Source organism: Dermacentor silvarum, chromosome 1 (assembly GCF_013339745.2).
Source record: "Dermacentor silvarum isolate Dsil-2018 chromosome 1, BIME_Dsil_1.4, whole genome shotgun sequence".
NCBI classification, from domain to species: Eukaryota; Metazoa; Arthropoda; class Arachnida; order Ixodida; family Ixodidae; genus Dermacentor; species Dermacentor silvarum.
The window spans coordinates 444,576,043-444,594,376 of NC_051154.1; the positions used below are offsets into that span (position 1 = coordinate 444,576,043).

The 18,334-nt window shown below is 44.8% G+C and overlaps 1 protein-coding gene across 4 annotated transcripts in view; it reads right to left on the bottom strand.

Moving 5' to 3' along the window:
* Positions 1-18,334, bottom strand: part of LOC119437739 (serine/threonine-protein phosphatase 2B catalytic subunit 2-like) — a 105,826-nt gene that overhangs the window by 70,467 nt on the left and 17,025 nt on the right. For all 4 annotated transcript variants that reach the window (XM_037704707.2, XM_037704710.2, XM_037704709.2 and 1 more), the window contains exons 3-4: positions 12,119-12,243; positions 10,972-11,229 (exon numbers count right to left, since the gene is read on the bottom strand). In XM_037704707.2, coding sequence (XP_037560635.1) covers positions 10,972-11,229; positions 12,119-12,243 — 383 coding nt within the window. The remainder of the gene's footprint in view (positions 1-10,971; positions 11,230-12,118; positions 12,244-18,334) is intronic.

Genomic DNA, 18,334 nt, shown 5'->3' on the forward strand with positions numbered 1-18,334 from the left:
AGAGGTGGCCTGACATCCGAGTGACAGCAGTCTATAGATGACAACCACTAGGTGGAAAACTATTGGTCTTAAAAAGACCCCAAGTCCAAATCGGAAGGAATGGGAGAGAAGGAAGAGCAGATGCCTAGTTTACATCCAAGTCCGAGAGATGAACGTGGGCCAGAAGGACACAGATGGTGTTGGGTAAAGAGACCCACCAACCACTCCTTAGAGTTGAGGGTCTGCACGATGTAGAAAGCCAAGCAAGAATGTACTGCACAGCTCCATAGCTTTCTGGGTTGACTTTCTCTGGCAGTTGCTACAGGTTAAGTGCACACAATGGAGGTACCGAGTTCTCGTGATCGACTTGCCGGGCACCGCGCGAGAAGGACGGAGCAGCCACGCAAGCTGCGGCAGGCTGATCGACCACAACGTCGTCACACCTGCAGATCGCTTTCAAGATACGGCGTATGCCGCTGTGCAAACTATGCAGTTGCTACCAGAGTATAAGCCACCCTTCATCCCTCACGCGCTGCCTTCTCGCTTTCCTCCCTAGTGCACGATTCGGCTCACCGTCGCACGCTTTCACTCGCACATACAGCGCGCAGGGACGATGTTATCAGTCTTGCATTTTATACGGAACATCACGGCGACTACGACAGCATAAGTACGCCTGGAGTGCCCATATCATTGCTATTGCAATTATATAGGAATGGCACTCATACGCTTGCGCGTGGACCCGCATTCACGAAGTGAAACGCTACTAATTTTTTTAAATCGCTTACAGAACGAACATGTGCATCTTATACACTGGTGCGACTTATATATGTTATTTTCCTTCGAAAGAACTGCCATTTTAAGGGGGTACGACTCATATTGGAAAATATGGTACTACAATGCTCCCCCATGCAGTGTTATCAGTTCTAACAATTAAATCTCGCTACTGGGCGTGAGCGCCGAAAGAAAAGAAAACAAGGAAAATCCTTGAATAAAGAAAAAAAAAAAAAAAACAAGAGCCGCCGTATTTGCCTGGGGGCTGCACATTGTCGCCACATCCCACCCTTTATGCCGCATACACTCGTAGCATGCCTCCTTCATGCGCCCCTCTCCTGTCTCCCTTGAATCCCTTTTAACGACGGCGCAGTCGGCTCGTGTATCGGAGGGGTGGAAGGGATCGAGACGTGTGAGGAGCGCGCAAGGCCCACGATGCGACGAAGGCGTGCCGTGCAGGATGTGCGGAACAAAGGCAGGTGGGAAGGTGTGCCATACCAGGCTACATTTTTTTTTTCTTTTTCTGGATTTTACACTCGGTAGCTTCATTCAATTGTTATAGCCAATAATGCGGCATGAGAACATTGTAGTAAGCAGTTTATTTTACCATAGAAAACATGCAAAAGTACACGGTGGGGCTGCTGCTCATTGTTACACCTGAGTATTGTTAAAACCAGCAATGCTGTAAGTGGGTTCGACTATACTTCTTTCTGTCTGATTGAAATGTTTGAGTGTTTTTCTCCTCTGCAACCCAGTTATAACAATGGGATTTTCATGGCACCTGAATATTGTTATAAGTGCATTTTCGACTGTATTCCTTGAAAGACATTGTACTGTACTCATTCCAGGGTCATGAATAGGGAAAATTGTCATCCACCAAAATGTAGCATGAAGCTATGCAGGTTTCTCAGAAAGAAAGCTACACAGTTGAGGAAAAATTTGTCCTGGTCCAGGATTGCAGGAGATCCTGGACCAGGATGAACATTTCCTAAACTGTGAAGCTTTCCGAGAAACCCGTATGGGTTTCTTTCGTAGCTTCATACTACATTCAGGTGGATCAGGATTTTCCCTTTTCATGACATTTCCTCCACCTTGCTTACGCTTCCGCTTCCTAAAAACATGCACCCGGAGCATCATCAAGCCAGAAGAGCTGCAAGGAACAAGACAATGAACAAGTGCTATTCAAGAACAGAAGGAGCCTTCTTCATGGACGCTGCGGGCCCTGTAAAGGGGATATCGACAATCTCGGTGGTGCACCAAATGCAGGTTGTAAACGGGCTTCGAGTTCGTAATGAGGAAACCTTGGCTGTGGAGGAAGTGGCAATAGTCTTAGCCGCGACACACTCCGCGTCAGAATACATTAGATTCGCAGGCAGCTTATAGAAACTATATGCGTGGTAGAATCACGCCGCTCGCATGCGAAATTCTTAGTCAATCTAAGATTCGAGCTGCACGGAAGCAGTTGATATGGGTACCAGGTCACGAGGGGGTTGAGGGAAACGAGCGTGCACATGCTTCAGCCCAAGCTTTTCTTCCCCGGGATGATGCATGGTGTTTGTAATGCAGCACATTCGCGTTTTATAAAAATTGCTCATCTTTACACATTTCAAGAAATTTTAAAAGACAAGAAAGCAATTAAAAAATTTGAATTCTTAACATTACCCTTCTAGAAATCTTGTACCGTTTGTTTATGCCATGAAATGTCTCGTTTGTCGAGAAAGCTTCGCAAATGGAGAGGCCCCCCCACTTGTTCTTTCAAAATATTAATTTCCATGACAAATGCGATAACTTATGAAGCAATAGTAGACTTTCGTTAATTCTATTGTCGATTAATTTAATCCTATCCAAAGGTGCCAACCGGCGCCCATACAATGGGTGCCATACATGGGCCACAAACTCATTATTTCAATCCTAAAATTGGCCTTCCCCGAATAACTGCAACTTGGTTGATCAGCACACACACGCACAACCTCAATCGTGATCCCAATAGCGACCCCTTTAGCGGCGGCACCTATCACCTTAGCCGAGTTTAGGGGACAGTGAATGCATCCAACACATGTCATTTCCCTCCCAAAAATGCCTACTCTCTGCCTGCCCACGAGAATTTTCAATTGAAAACGGTAGCTCACAATGACCCGATTATAACGAGCACCTTTTTCTTTTCAGGAAGTGAAATTGGTCCGCAAATTTGCCTGCACTGTACAATTGGATGCAAAACCAAAACTGCATTGCCAACCTAGCCTAGCCACCATCATTACAATTGTCATCACAACATGGCGACAGTAGTTTTCATATAGTATGTGCTCACATGACGATGACGTGCCACTTTCAGTGCAACTACGAAAGCTCATTCAATAGATAAGTAATTTTACATGCTATGCTTGCGCCGCGTTTTTGGCATTCCAGAGAAGTGCATGCGTCGCAGGACAAACTAGCAAAGCGGTTAGTCTAGGCGTGGGCCATCATCACTATTTGCGATTGTTGTGGAAACTATCCAGAATATCAAATGCGCAATGGACCATACATAGGACATGTTACGGTTCACAGACAGTGAAAAAGTGCTGTCTGAGAGTGATGACAATGGACATTAGATATAAATAAATTTCTGTTCAGTGAAGGCAAAGTTTGCTGGTTTCATCTTTTTCTTATTGCAAGAGTCAGAGGCATGCTACATTTTTTTAGAGAAAATTTAGTGCACATTAGATTTCCACGTTGTCTAGAAGCTCTACTGTCATTTCTGCTTTGAACAGATAGAATGTGGGTGCACGTTCGAATTCGGAGGCATCTTAGAATCGGGCAAATATACTGCCGAAGAAATTGGCGGCGTGCTTTGACATTTTTTTTTCTTCTACCTTTTAATTCAACCCGCTGGATAATTTGATCAATTTCCTCAGTACTGTAAAGGTCGAATTAACTTAAGTTGACTGTACCAAGCTGTGCCGATGACCACAGCGGTCACAACACTGCGCTTTGCCAGAAATGCCAAGAATCACCACTAGAATTCACAAACTGATTAGAATTACTTCGCTTTCCCCAAAATGCCACAACGGTGATGCAGCAAGGGTGGCAGCACACTAGCGGATCATCAGATTAATCTAGCAGAAAGGCCCGTGCACTTTGCCGTTACGAGCTCAAACTTATGCCACAGAAGTTAAACAAATCCATGCAAAGAAAGAGTGAAGCATTCAAGGTCTCAAAATGCTGTCCTGTTAGGCTTAAGAGGCATGCATTCAGTCATATAGACACACCTTTAAAACTCTAAACTAGTTTTCACATTTCTCATACTTCCAACGAAGTCCAAGGGCAGCATTCTTGAACCATCACTTTCCGAGATACGATCATAGCAATATTTCACATGAATCAGCATCAGACGTGTCAAAGTATACGGCTGACAGTGTTTCGGGCACTGTGATCTTGGCACAGCGCTAGTAAGACTGCTGGCCGTACATGCTGACTTGACTCCAAAGTCGCACGAAATCTTGTGAACATGATCGTATGCTAGATGATACATCCCACGCCCTACGAGCAATGGATCAACTCCAGAGACTACTTGTATCTGGAATATGTACCCATTAAATCAACCGCCCAATGAAGTATTGCAGTGAGCTAAATTTTAAATATTAATGTAGGTATTGAAACCACTATTCTACTCCCCAAATGTCAAAAGCTACATCCAAGTTCAAATTAAAAGCTATCATTGTTACACACACACACGCATGCACACACTATGCTAGAGACTGGGGTGAACAGATAAACTCGAAATAAATAAGCACACACTCGCTCAAGAAAAGCTCAAATATGCTTCACAACTTGTCCAAAAACCGCCCACAAGGAGTGGAATATTTTATCTAAACAGTCTATTGAAATTCTGTATCTTGGAATTAAAATGTAGTGTGCCAACCTAAATTTCCTCGTACGAGGGACGTTCCGAAAGTAAGTTTCGTCAATTATTTTCACATGGAAACTTCATTGCCAAAAAAAATTACATCATGGCATCATGAACTATACACCTTGCACTATTTTTCCACATAGTCGCCACCGACATTGAGACACTTGTCGTAGCATGCAATCAGTTTGAAGAAACCACTCTAGTAAAACTCGGTGCACTACGATGCAAGGATTTGTTGCACAGCCTGCTCCACCTCAACTTTGTTTTGGAAGTGACATCCCGAGAGTGTGGCTTGTCCTCTACTCTAGTAATGCTTTCATTCATGGATGTGGAGGGACGCCCACTTCGACCTTCAACCTCCACACTGTGCCTTCCTTCACTGAACATGCAACCCCAGCGGCCAACCATCTGACGAGACATAACCTCTTCACCATACACGATCTGCAGGCGTTCATGGATGACGGACACACTAGTCCTACGTGCCCATTCATACCGAATAACAGTACGCACTTCCACTGGCAACTACGTTGTCGGCACACATCTGTCTGCCCTCGTGATTTGTACTCGAATAACCTCGGGCACACCGATCTGCTACTATTCTCTTCTTCGGCGCTCTGTGCATGCGTCATTACTCCTCCGCTGACGCTCCTTCTGTCACTGAACCAGCAACGGGCGTGGATTCTTATGGTGATTGTTTCACCTAGTGTACCATGTTCTCTATCAAAAAAAAAAAAAAAAGACAAAACTTACTTTCAGAACGTCCCTTGTACATTAAAACAATGGCTAAATTTGTCCATAACAGTGCTAGAAGTGTCAAGAAGCAATCAGTATAACTGACTAGAATGTCATCTTAAGTAATGATAGTACTAATGTTTTTTAAAGAAGTATGTCAAGCTAATGTAGTCTAGTGTCCCAAGGTGTCTAAACAAGCACTTTTACCAAGGACGAAAGTTTTCATAAGAAAGAAAACGATGTAAACATTACGCAGGATTGTTGCCACCACTGTGAAGGTATGGTACCAGCTGCCACAATGTAATATGTTCCCCGCTTTTACTGCAATAGCAATTAAGAGCTCAGAACTGGATTCACTGTATCCATCCATCCATGCTTTCTGTTATAGCATCATCATGCCATGCCTGCTGTTGTCACGTTGGGTCGCTTCCTTAACGTGACCCTCATGATATGGCGAAAAACAACTTTGCTTGTCCGTGCCACTTGGAATCGAGATTGCGTCCCTATAGCAATATGCAAGAGGGAGCCAAGCACATTAGCCACCGAACTATCCCACAATATTAACTAGCCTTCGGCTATTGGTACGGCATGTGTTTGTATTTCTTCCATCATTGATTCATAAAATGAATGAATTCAGTAGTATGCTGTTCCTCTTAGGACAAAGCTAACACGGGCACCACTGCAGGGGCCACAATAGGTTGCATGATTTGCCACAATTTTAGTATGTACACCTGTGGTGCCTGTACAACTACAATGTACACAGTTTTGTTCAGTGAACTGAGATTTCAACGGATTAACATGCCACTTAAGAGTGGAACTTTACCTTATTCACACCTAAACACAGATAACTGCCGACTAGAGCTGCAAGCCAACCAGACTACATCTTCCGCATCATGCAGACAGCTGCCTTGTAGGCAACAAAGTATTTATCAAGCCTTGCTGTTTACTACCACAAAATGTCTGTTGTGCCTTCCATGGCGAGAAACTTGAATTTACTTACTATAAGAACTGTATACCGTAAGTGCAGTTATGATAACAAGGGTCCCCCCCGCACAACATCTGTACCATGGAGAGAAGTAATCGTGCCATTATATCAAGCAAATTAACATTTAAGTCTCTTAAAAAGCCAATGAAGGCACAGTTTACCTCATAGGCATGATAAACAATGTTTTCCTCCGAGCATGGAAAGTTGCCTCATTAAATATTTGTCAGTTCAGCGAAGTTTCTAACTCATCATGAATACAAAAATCGAAGCGCAGCTGTGGTCTACAGGAAAGCCATTAGGAAATAAGCGGACAACAGATGTCTTCCAAAAACCAGTTGTGAATGTCCACCACGAGGTGACACATTAGACTCAACAAGGCTGAGCCAGACAACCTACACATGAGCTGCATCTGGTAAAGGCAGGCAGGCACAGACCAGAATACACTGACAGCTGTGGCTATTCAAAGTAAATGTGCGAGTACTTCTGCACTGAGCTTTCTGGTCACCATTTTGCTTGGTAAATCTTGAGTGTAAAAAAATTGTTTGCCTTCGCCTGGACAGATGATGTGCAAGATATAATCCCAGTTTTAGGTTGCAAGTCTCCATCTGGCTAAGAGGGAAGCTGGTATGAAGGGCTCTAGGTTAATGTCGATTGGTTAGAACACCTGTGTTTCTCCTAGCACGCAGGAAAACCTCAATGCACCGGCAATTTCGTATTTTACCATCCTATTCTCCACCCCACATAAAAATGTAGCATTCGAGAGCAGAGCCTTATAACGAGCTTACCATCAGAACACCATTGCTACCAAACAGAAACTAATTGGCATGTTATTTACCTTTGAAAAATCACACACGGTACTACAATTTAAAAAATATTGCAGTATTACCGCAGCAGCTGTGAACGAAGTTAGTACAGTAGAACCCCCGCTGATACATTTTTCACAGGACCGCAAAAAATAACGTAAGAGCCGGGAAACAGGGAAAATTGAGAAATGGGAGTAGTGTTGAACTGCACAAAATATGTAAATTCTTGCGTGTGAAAAAAAGTCGTAGTTTCGCCCGACAGCCGAAGTATCGATTGCAATAGCAAATTACTACACAGCTATACAAAGTAAGAATAGTAGTTTTATCGTCCATATAAACTTGTAAACAATCACTTATTAACTATATCAACAAGCATGGTGTCAGTGCCCACAAGCAAACATGAACACATCACACTCGATGAGCGCGGACACGCGCTGTCAAACGCTGGCATGAGAAATTTAAGCGCCGCTGCTGCTGTTGTCTATCGCTTCAACGCAAACTGAGCGCCTTCTCGAGAACACACAGCACGCACAAAGCTACGAGCCGCCGATGCACATACACTGCGTAGACTCTGCCCCAACGTAGATCGCTTTCAAGATACCGCCCGCGCGCCGCCGTGCAGTATGCAGTTGATGCCAGAGCCCAACTACAGTAGGCACAACGCTTCCCGCTATCCCTCCCCCCTCGCCAGTGCCTCAAACGCAACAGAAGAAGGCGCGCGCTTCCTCCCTGCTTTTCTTTCGCGTGCGAGATTTAGACGCGGTCATCAGCTCCCCTCGCACGCTTGCACTCGCACATATAGCATACAGTGCGCGGCGACGGCGTTATCACCCTTGGACTTTATACGGACCATCTATGAGCCAAAACCAATTTTAGGGCTGCAACGCGTCATAGACACCATCTTTAGATAGCAAATACAGATCTCAAGGGCCATACTTTTGCTGCCGGAAATCGAAAATACGTCATAAGTGTCACTCCCGGCACTTTGGGCGGCCAATGCCATCGTCAAGCAACCAAGCCAAGTGACATCAAAAGTCAAAATGGCTGCTCGGGCCGGCGCGTGGTGGCAGTTCGCAACGTATGATGCGGGAATGGTCCCACAGTTGCGACGTAACAGCGGGGTTACCAATGCATTGGGTTCTATGGGAGCTGAAAACAGGCCGAAAAACAGGCCGAAAACGACGTAACAGCCGGGAAAACGCAGCACCCGGGAACGTAACAGTGGGGTTCTACTGTACTAGTGTAGTTCAGGGTGCACTTGGAAGCTAGCAAATGTGGCCTAGGCCTCAAAACAGGCTTGCAAGCAAAAGAACAATTACACAGTTGAGTAATTGTAGTACAATATAACTTTGCTAATATGAGCCTAGTTAAGATGTAGTTATGGGTAAAATATAGCTGTAATAAATCAAGTCAGCCATCACCAAACTGAATTCAATGGTCGACTATAGGCCTCCTATGCTTTACAGCTGGTATACGTAGTATAAACTAATATAAGGTCATGTTCTTTCCCCAAGAAAGCTTGTAGCAAAGTTCCCCCTCGTCTTAGATAGCAGTCTTCAGAACAGTTTCAACTGTCACCTGGCCGCTATGAGACAGAAAAAAAAAAAGCATCAAACAAGTGTGGAGGGTGCACTGCCATTTCGTTGTTGCTGTTGCGAATATGCAAACTACGTCAGCATGCTTTACTAATGTCTCAGAGTGCAAGACGAGCCTTCAGTTCCATTTTATGTACAACAATACAGACAGAATATGCAGAAACACACGGGGAAATGGCAATGTTGCACCATATTAGGGTTCCCGAAAACACAAGATGAAACTTGACTTTCACTGAGACACTCTGCATGTGCTAAGCTGTTCATATTGAACATAAAGGTATCATCGTGAAATTTCTTCCATTTCAAATTTGTTCGCCACACACAATTCAAGGCCGTTTGCTCGTAAGTGCATTGCTTCCTGAAGTGGGAAAGGTTTCTTTAACAGAAGAGTTGCGTCTGCGAAAGGAGGTGAGCTTTCTGCGTCCGAGAACCCCCCCCCCACGGTGCCACATGAAGAACAGCACTAAAGCTAGAGTGCCGCTGTCGTGGCCTCCGAGATAGCACTGGCACGCATGTCATTGCTACCTTGGAAGCCGCTGTCGTAGGCTGTACGGCATGGCACTGCGGCATGCTGGAGACATGCCTTGAAAGCATGGTTACCCCAGCATTAGCTGAAAGAGTGGATTTTCTCACAGCTTCTGAGATCTGCACGTGGCACTTGCTCATCTTGGCAGTCGCATCTTAGTCGTGGTTGGACGGGAGTGGAAGGTGTGCTGCTGAGCGCCCAGTTCGGCTACACTTCTGTGCTTCGGAACTTTGCCTACGCCCTCCTTTTACTGCGACTGGGATTGAAGTGTTTGTTGCAACACTACAGCGCTTTTGAATATGTTCGTTATATCTGAATGCAGTGTCAATAAGCGGGGTCAGAAAATCGTAAATGTAGTGAAATGTCGTTGTCATAACCGATAATTCGTTATATCTCGGATTGTTATAAGTGACTGTATGTGAAACAAAACTGCAACTGACACAGCAATGAAGCCTCCATTCACTGCTAAGATATACTCCTCAGTATGGATGGCTAGGTAAACATCACTAATGAGTACACAGCCTCTGCAAAATGTTCTTGTCACTTCAAAGGTGGTATTCTATACAAAATTGTATGCCAAATACTTTTTGTGCAAGCATGTCAGTGTGATGTGTCTCTCCTCCGTTCCAAAAAAATTTGGCCCTCCATGATCAACTATCACCATGCTGCACTTACAAACACGGGGCGGGGAAACGCTGCTTGCAAGGTAGCCACCTACTATCAGACCCCCCACCAAAGCATGCAGCTACATCAGGAAGGCAAGAGCAAAATTGCCATTTACTTTCCTGCTCCTCCAAACCCTGCTCATAACTCTTCCATAACAGCTGCAAATATACAAGCAGAGCAATACTTTTCACACCATGCAGTGGGGTTAGACAAAATTACTGCTGCCCCTATATTAAGTTAATTAAGATTGCCCATAGTGACCACATGCATAGTGACCACTCAGAGAATGGTATATGTGCTGTCAGCAGGAGACCGAGTTATAGGAAACAATATACAACCCCGCACATATAAAGAAAAAGCTGCACTATCAATATGCACAAAAAACAGAAAGGCCACAGTGGTATCATAATTTTGGCCTTAAGGACTCGAGACTTCTGAAAATATATAGCCTTATCATGGTGGTAGAAAGAGCAGCCACTATCTGCTCGTTCCACCACCACAACCATACAACTAAGCAAAGCTGCAATGAAAACATTTGGTGGTGGGTCAACAAATTTTCACTGCACATCAGCACAGAACACCAATTTAGCCATGCAAAGGTTGCGTGGCTGCCAAATTGCGAGGGTTGAAGCTAACGTAAACACACGCAATGCCACTTGCATTGAACACGAGTTTCAATAGCTACAACACATGGCACGACATTGAAGTTTTGTGTGCAACCTAACAGGTGAATCTATTGTTTAGAACTTAGTGTAAACTAACTTTGCATAAGGTTTGTCAACAGATGGTAGCACAAATTTTCATTCACTCACATTCACAACCAGTTTCTGCACACAGGCAGCCATGCAGCAGTGCAGTGTCACACTGGCATGCAAATCTGCAAATATTTCTGCATCTTGCAAACATAGGGTGTGCCCCTGAATGATGACCACACAACTGAATGATCAGCTCACACCTCATGTCATTCCAGGCAGGCCAGTGGCAAGAGTGATAAAGATCACTGACACCGGCATGCCAGCACGCACCTTCTTGATGTCGTCGAGGTTGTGGATCTCTGGAGAGAGCCCCCCGTGGACGCAGAGAAACTGTTGGTTCATGAGGGCAGCCAAGGGCAGGCAGTCAAACGCCTCCATGCAGGCATCATACACACGCTCTGAATACTTTATCTTGCACTCAGTCTTGAAAGTGAAGTACTCCGTTAGGTGCCTACACTCATGGTTGCCACGTAGCAGGAACAGTGTGTTGGAGTAGCAGATCTTTAGGGCCCAGAGGTATAATACACACTGCAGCGGGGGACAAAGAAGGACACACGCTGAGACAAACTAACACTGCCAACTAACAAAGCAAACCAACTAAGTAAAACTTAATATACAAAATCAACACATTAGCTGTATCTGAACCACTAGCATTTATAGCCCCATAGTTTTGAGTTGGCCACAAGATAATGTCACAGTGTTGGGTTTCGGCTCAGTTTCATGTTGACCACCGTCAGCCACAAACCAAGTTGTCTATCTCGTACTTAGCAGCAGAATGCCTCAGCCTTGACTCAAGCCCACACTGATACACAAAATGAACACACATAAATGTGTACGTGATCAATTGTGTTCTCGCACATGATAAATCATCATCATCATCAGCCTATATTTATGTCCACTGCAGGACGAAGGCCTCTCCCTGTGATCTTCAATTACCCCTGTCTTGCACTAGCCGATTCCAGCTCACGCCTGCAAAGTGCCTAACTTTATCACCCCACCTAGTTTTCTGCCATCCTTGACTGCGCTTCCCTTCTCTTGGTATCCATTCTGTAACTCTAATGGTTCACCGGTTATCCATCCTACGCATTACATGTCCTGCCCAGCTCCATTTCTTTCGCTTAATGTCAACTAGAATATTGGTTATCCCCATTTGTTCTCCGATCCACACCGCTCTCTTTCTGTCTCTTAATGTTAGGCGTAACATTTTTCGTTCCATCGCTCTTTGTGCGCTCCTTAACTTGATCTCGAGCTTCTTTGTTAACCTCCAAGTTTCTGCCCCATATGCTAGCACCGGTAGAATGCAATGATTGTGCACTTTTCTTTTCAACGACAGTGGTAAGCTCCCAGTCAGGATTTTGCAATGCATGCCAAATCCTCACTATATAAATAAATAGTGCAATACAAATCAGCCACTCGCCTCAATGCTGAAGTACCCCCGATCCACGTAGTCCCCAAGGAAAAGGTACTTGGTGGTTGCAGGTGGACCGCCCACCTCAAACAGTTTCATCAGGTCGTAGAACTGGCCGTGGATATCGCCGCAAACTGCCAACAAGCACAAACACGGTTGTCAAAACCAAGCAACGCAGCAACCATTTATGGTAGCTGCAGCTAAGCTAGCACAGCAGCATAAAAACACACAGTCGTCTTATGCATGGTTTGCACTGCTAAAGCAGCACAGTAGTCTTAGGCCACACTTTGAAGCACAACAAAATTTCCAAACATACTTAAAGGTTCCTGAACAAGGTCTTTGCACCAAACAATGCACATAGATTGTGTTCATGCTGAACAAATACTGAATGCCACAAGCAACATATACATTCAAAACAATATGTGGGTAAGGCAAATGTTGGCAAGCCTCTGCCAGGCTAGGTTGTAAAAAAGTATTGCAACAGTCGCAAGCAGAATTGAAGGGCCATCAAGTTTCATAACAAAATAAAACAGCCCACTGCTGCAGCACAAGCTTGTGGCATATCGTCTACATCCGCCTAAAGGCATGAAAGGAGCCAGCTTCGACGGTACTACAGAACTTGTTTTGAAGTGTTTCAGACATAAAACAAAGCAATGGGAACTCTCCATATTAATATATTTCCCCAAAAAATTTCTGCACGACACTGTCCCTAAGATAAGATGAAGCCCTGTAGCCACTGGCATGAAGTGAAACATTACTAACTGGTGCCATGTTTGTTACACACATTGCATCAAGAAAGCTTGCAGCCAGCACCTTGCAGACGTGTTGCACAGACAGCAAATGTATGAAAGGAGTATTTTACCAATGGCTCGCACAAAATCCTCAAAACATATGTGAACAACTACAATGCCTTAAATATTTCAATGTTTTATTGCCGATTTCATTGATAAAGGCTCAGCATCCCAAAGAAATGCAGGGGCTAGAAACACTGCAAGGAAGGGCTGAGTTATTCCTTACTGCGTGATGTTCTTTAATGTGCACCTAAATCTAAAACTGGAGCATCTCCGCTCTAGTACAGATTCTCTACACAAGCATGGTGGCAGGAAGTTCAACCCACGACCCGCTGTTTGGCAGAACACCGCAGCCTCCGAGCCACTGTTGTTAGAGCTAGTCGCACATTTTTTTTATTTCCAAAAAAAGCATGCGTGTTCCTTCTGCAGTGCTGCAGCTTGCTCTTGGTTCATGAAAGAAATGGAAGCCATCATTAAACCTGACACTTACATGGCGCAACATTCTAAAAAAGAGGCCGCAGGGCACCAAACATAGCTTATACATCACTGTTAACTGCTTTTTGTACCCGGGACAAAATAATGCCACACGTTTTTTTTCCCATACAGATCACCGATAACGGAAGAAAATCTTGAGAAAATTCGAGTGCAATCAGAGATGACTTATTTCTCATTTTCGCACAAGAACTATTATCATTTTTATGTTTTGAGATATTTAAAATTTTGCCACACAAATAAAAATAACATCCATATTGGAGGCAAATATACTTTGCAGTGAATTCTGCAGGTAGCAAGGTATGCACAGAAATAATACCTGGAGAAACTTGCTGTTACAAAACAAAAAGGCCTATTTACGGGCCTGTTTTTTTAAAGCCAATTTTTGTGCTTGTGTTGTAGGCCTGTGCAAACAAATGCATTTACAATGTTGGGTAAGGTATAAGGTATTTTCTTTTAACTCTCAAAGTCTGAATGTCAAGCAATGGACCTTTTTCCAGTAAGCAACCTCTCTAGTGGCCCCCCACTTCAACTAAATTTGATGGGCAAGACGCTCCCGCCCCTTCTCACCCCTACAGAGTGGTAGCTATGTCCATTTGACCAAGCAGTCTCTCGCGGCATCCCTGCATTCCATTTCTTTATTTTCTTCCTTTCGCATGTGCTGTTGAAGTAGATTCTCATTGTCCTTGCTCAATCGCGTGCACATTTGCTCGCGTGTAGCAATAACACCTTTTCCACATACCATGTGGGGATGCGCGACTCTCACGCGTCCCCTGATGTTTTCCCCGCATAGCTCGTGTCTCCCGTAATCCGGCTTCTCCGCATGGCTAAGCGCTGGCGGTGGTCGTAGTGGTTGCGGCGCATTGCGAGAGATGGCGCGAGTGTCGCGATGCTAACGCCACCGAACAGCAGGATGACTTGGGAGAAAAAGGTCGAAGGTGTATTGATCGGCGACCAACACGCACGAACGCTTCGCGCGTGCACCGGCCCACTTCGCGGTACCGTCTTGCGAGGCTAAGAGCAGGACACCAGTATGGACGAACACGGATCGTTCGAACGCGCCACCGGTCGCATAACCGTACACGTGAACGACTAGGCGATGGTGTCATAGCATGGGGCGAACATATCCGCTTGCTATCCGGTCGTGGTGAGTCGACTTCCTTGATTTGTCGCGCCCCATGTGAATGTTCTATTGGTAGTAATTCGGCTAGCGTGTATTAGTGTATGAAAGGTGCAATAAATGCCCTTTTGATTGTTTGCACTACTGTGTTGTCGTTCCTTTGTCCCAAGAGCACGTGTGAGACCCCACAACCAATACAAAAGCAACGCACCAAACAAACGCAACCTGCAGGATGTTCCCTATAGCGAGGCGAAAGCATGGAACCAATACTTTAGAGATAATCCAGCATTTATTAGAGAGTTTTACATTAGCAGATGCAAGCAGCACATAAGTGTTCGGGGACGCAAACCACCGGGTGTACAAAAAAACCCCGAAGGAGCACTAAAAAGCACGAAGGGCACACAATGGAGTTGGCATCCCCCAAGGCTTGGGCATAGCTTGGGCACAGCTTGACCAGTACTTTCATTTGTCAACTGGTGAAGACAAAACGAGTCACGGCAAGTACTTTCTTCGGGATAAACTCGCCTGTCATTTGGAGTGGCTCGACGCGAATGAGGCAGTTAACATATACATGCACGTGCTTGCCGTCAGTGAAGAGCAGGCACTACAAGCAGCCAATCATGATGAACAAACAAACTGCAAAGGTTATGCACGCATACTGCAAGAGCACAGCAGAGTAAGTGTTGTCTTTCTCTCGAGATGTAGTGCATGGCATGGCACGTGGAGTCGGAAGTGGAGTGGAAGCAACACGTTTTGTCAGCTGTGTAGAGCTGCATTTAGCTGCCAAAAAACAAAAAAAAAGGAGACTCCCGAATTCTGTAAAAGGTGACATCGCGAGTGTGTTGCTTCGGTCTTGTGCGATGCATTCCAATGGCCTATGTGGCGACAGTTCTTTTTATGTTTGGCCCCATGTAAGCATATAGCTTTTTCCGCAATGCATGCAATTATGTGTTCGTCAGCCAATGGGAAAAACCCTGCGATATACGTACCAGTAGAATAAATAATGCCAAGACTGACGAATCAGTCGTAGAGCAGCAAGTGCGACTCGAATGTTTACAGAGCTGCTGTTGGGCTGTTACCAGAACGCAGGCTTGCCTCACTCAGCAAGAATCGCGCGGTGGCTCAGTGGTCCCATAGCATATCTTTTGGAACTCGACCGTGTGCACCACAGCAGTACAACACATCCAGCATTTTATGCTAGTTGATGCAATCCACAGCACAGCAAGTGTCCAGCATGAGGCCCGTCACAAACGCCGAGCCCATCGCTTGAGCATCCGTTCAGGGAGTCGTTTTCGTCAATAAAACTGCTTGGGCAGTCTTTCCCACGAACTTCTGCAGTGTTTCCTTAACCAAAATTATCGCCCCATCCACGTGCAACATTATTGTTCAGTCCTTCAAGCTCAGAAAATTACTTTGGCTCATGCAAGGGGTCACGCACTCACTTCGCACACCTGCTCTGAGGTAATATTACGGCGACACAGCTTGGCTGCTGCTGCTGGGAGCGAGGGTATGCGCATGCGCACAGCTGAATTGGAAAAAGATCCACTGCATAATCTGCATTTTCCACCTAGTCTCGGTTAAGATTAATTTAAATTCTGGGGTTTTACCCAGCAAAAATATGATATAATCATGAGGCGTGACACCTAGGGGGACTCTATTATTTTGACCACCGGGTGTTCCTTAGTGCGGACCTAAGTGCACAAGCTGAGAAACTATGAAGTTTTCATGCCTGGAGATTTTTTTTACTAAAACATTTCATTGCAATCAAAAAAAAAAAAAAAAACTTGGGGCCCTCCTTTGACTGTCCTTATCTGAACACACCCACATCTTTATACTTCCTCAAGTTAAGAGCCAACATAAATATTTGCTAGCCAAAGATTAATTACTTTGAGAACTGAAAAAAAAAAAAGCGCGGCAATAACAAGTGTGCAAACTGTACCAGTGATATATTTCATTTGCAGTAGCTGCAATTTAACATCCATTTCAGATGGGCCACTTTCCCATTCAGGCAAGAAAAATGCAGTCTATCCTGCCACCTCAAAAAGTTGGTGAGAATTTGCAGGAACAGCACTCGGGCAAATTCTAAGCGCTGGACAGACAAATTTGCAATCAGCAAACCATTCTTTCGGTTCGCCCATTCTCTCCCTGCACTGTTGCAGCACTGTTTCCACAAATTCCCACAGCACGCACCCAGTCCTACCCACCTTGCCACCTCATCTTATGCAAAGTGAGCGTACTTTCCAACAACAAACAAGTGCTCAAAGATTACAAATGGGAAAAACAAAAAAAATTTTGGTCTGTTTGCACCCTGAGAAAGACAGTGCACTGTGTTGCATTTTTTTTCCTTGTATCTCACCCGAACTGCACTGCATTTCACACGCTAAGAGCTGCAACTGACAGTTAAAGCGCAATGTAGGGCAAGAATCAAGTGCGCATAGCCTGTTCTTAACAAAAACAGCTAAACTTTTAGTGCGCTGGCAATGATCAACGATGCACCATTTTTTAAATATTACAAATAAACTATTTTAAGTGAGGAAAAGGCTCCTAACTATTCCATGAACGAAGCCATTTTTAAACTGTGTGCATGCGTGAATGCTTGTGTGTCCCCCCATTTTATTCCCTGCCTAGGGCTCATCTGTAACAGCCCCCCAACAGCCCCTTGTAACAGCCCCCTACACAAGAAAAAAAAAAAAGCTAACAGTGGTTCCTTTCAACTACAGCTAGCATTAACCAAGAAATAAATGCGCAGTTCTAACCCTGAAGCAATGGCACCATGCGTTATAGGTGTTTGGCAGCACACCCAGGTAAAGAAACCTTTTTAAAAAAGCGTGGCAGCATTAATATTTGTGCAACAAAAATAAGCTTTCTGGCTCTTTTTCTTTTTTAAGACTGCTGCCTTTGAAAGTAAAAAAAAAAAAAATGCCCTGAAGATTCTGACACTAATGTGCAGTAAAGCCAGATGATGCATTAAAGCCCATATTCATCAATATTGTAGCAGGTCCATCATGCCAGGACGAAGACAACCTAAGCTAAGCTCATCCCAAAACACCTAACAAGTAAGGCGCACTCAAATGAACAGAGTAAACAAAAGGTGTAACCAAAACCCCCCTCCAAACTTCGCAGTGCTAGCGGCCAGAGGCAACATGCTAAGCCGTTGCCTGGCACCGTGCAGACAGACCCAAAAGCTGCAGCCACGACAGTGAGGGCTGCCAGGTCAGAAATAGGCCCTCAGCAGCGCACGCTCACGGTGCCCCGATATTTGCGGGACATGCCAGCCCGCCCCTTTATCAGACACACTCATTTGGCTGTCGTCCAAGCCATGCAATGGGTGTCAACTGCTTTGCACACAAAACACCTTCAAGACACCTATGATGTTAGCCACAACGAACAGCCAGCAAGTCGTGTAAACTGCCACGCTAGCGACATTTTACTAGCTTTGCCAGCTCCTCGCATAGAAATTTGGTGTTTAAAAGGTGTACCCAATAGGTCCCACCACTGGGATGCTCGCTCATAAGCAATTTCATTATTCCATACCTCGAAGACACTGAACAGACAGAAAAAGAACAGAAGCCACCACCCAGGTCTGCACATCCATGACATTAGGGCTCCGAAGCAAAACTCGCCAACGTTAATCAAAACTCGCCAACGTTCAAAGCTATACGTGCTCTACTGTTTAATAAAAGCCACTAAGGTACCTTTACCTCTGTACATGTAAGAGTCACAAACAGGTAAGAACACAGTCTCTCTGATGGTATATTGATTTTTTTACAGTAATTACGGAGCTGCAAGTATTTAAATCCACCATAACTACAATGCCCTCCT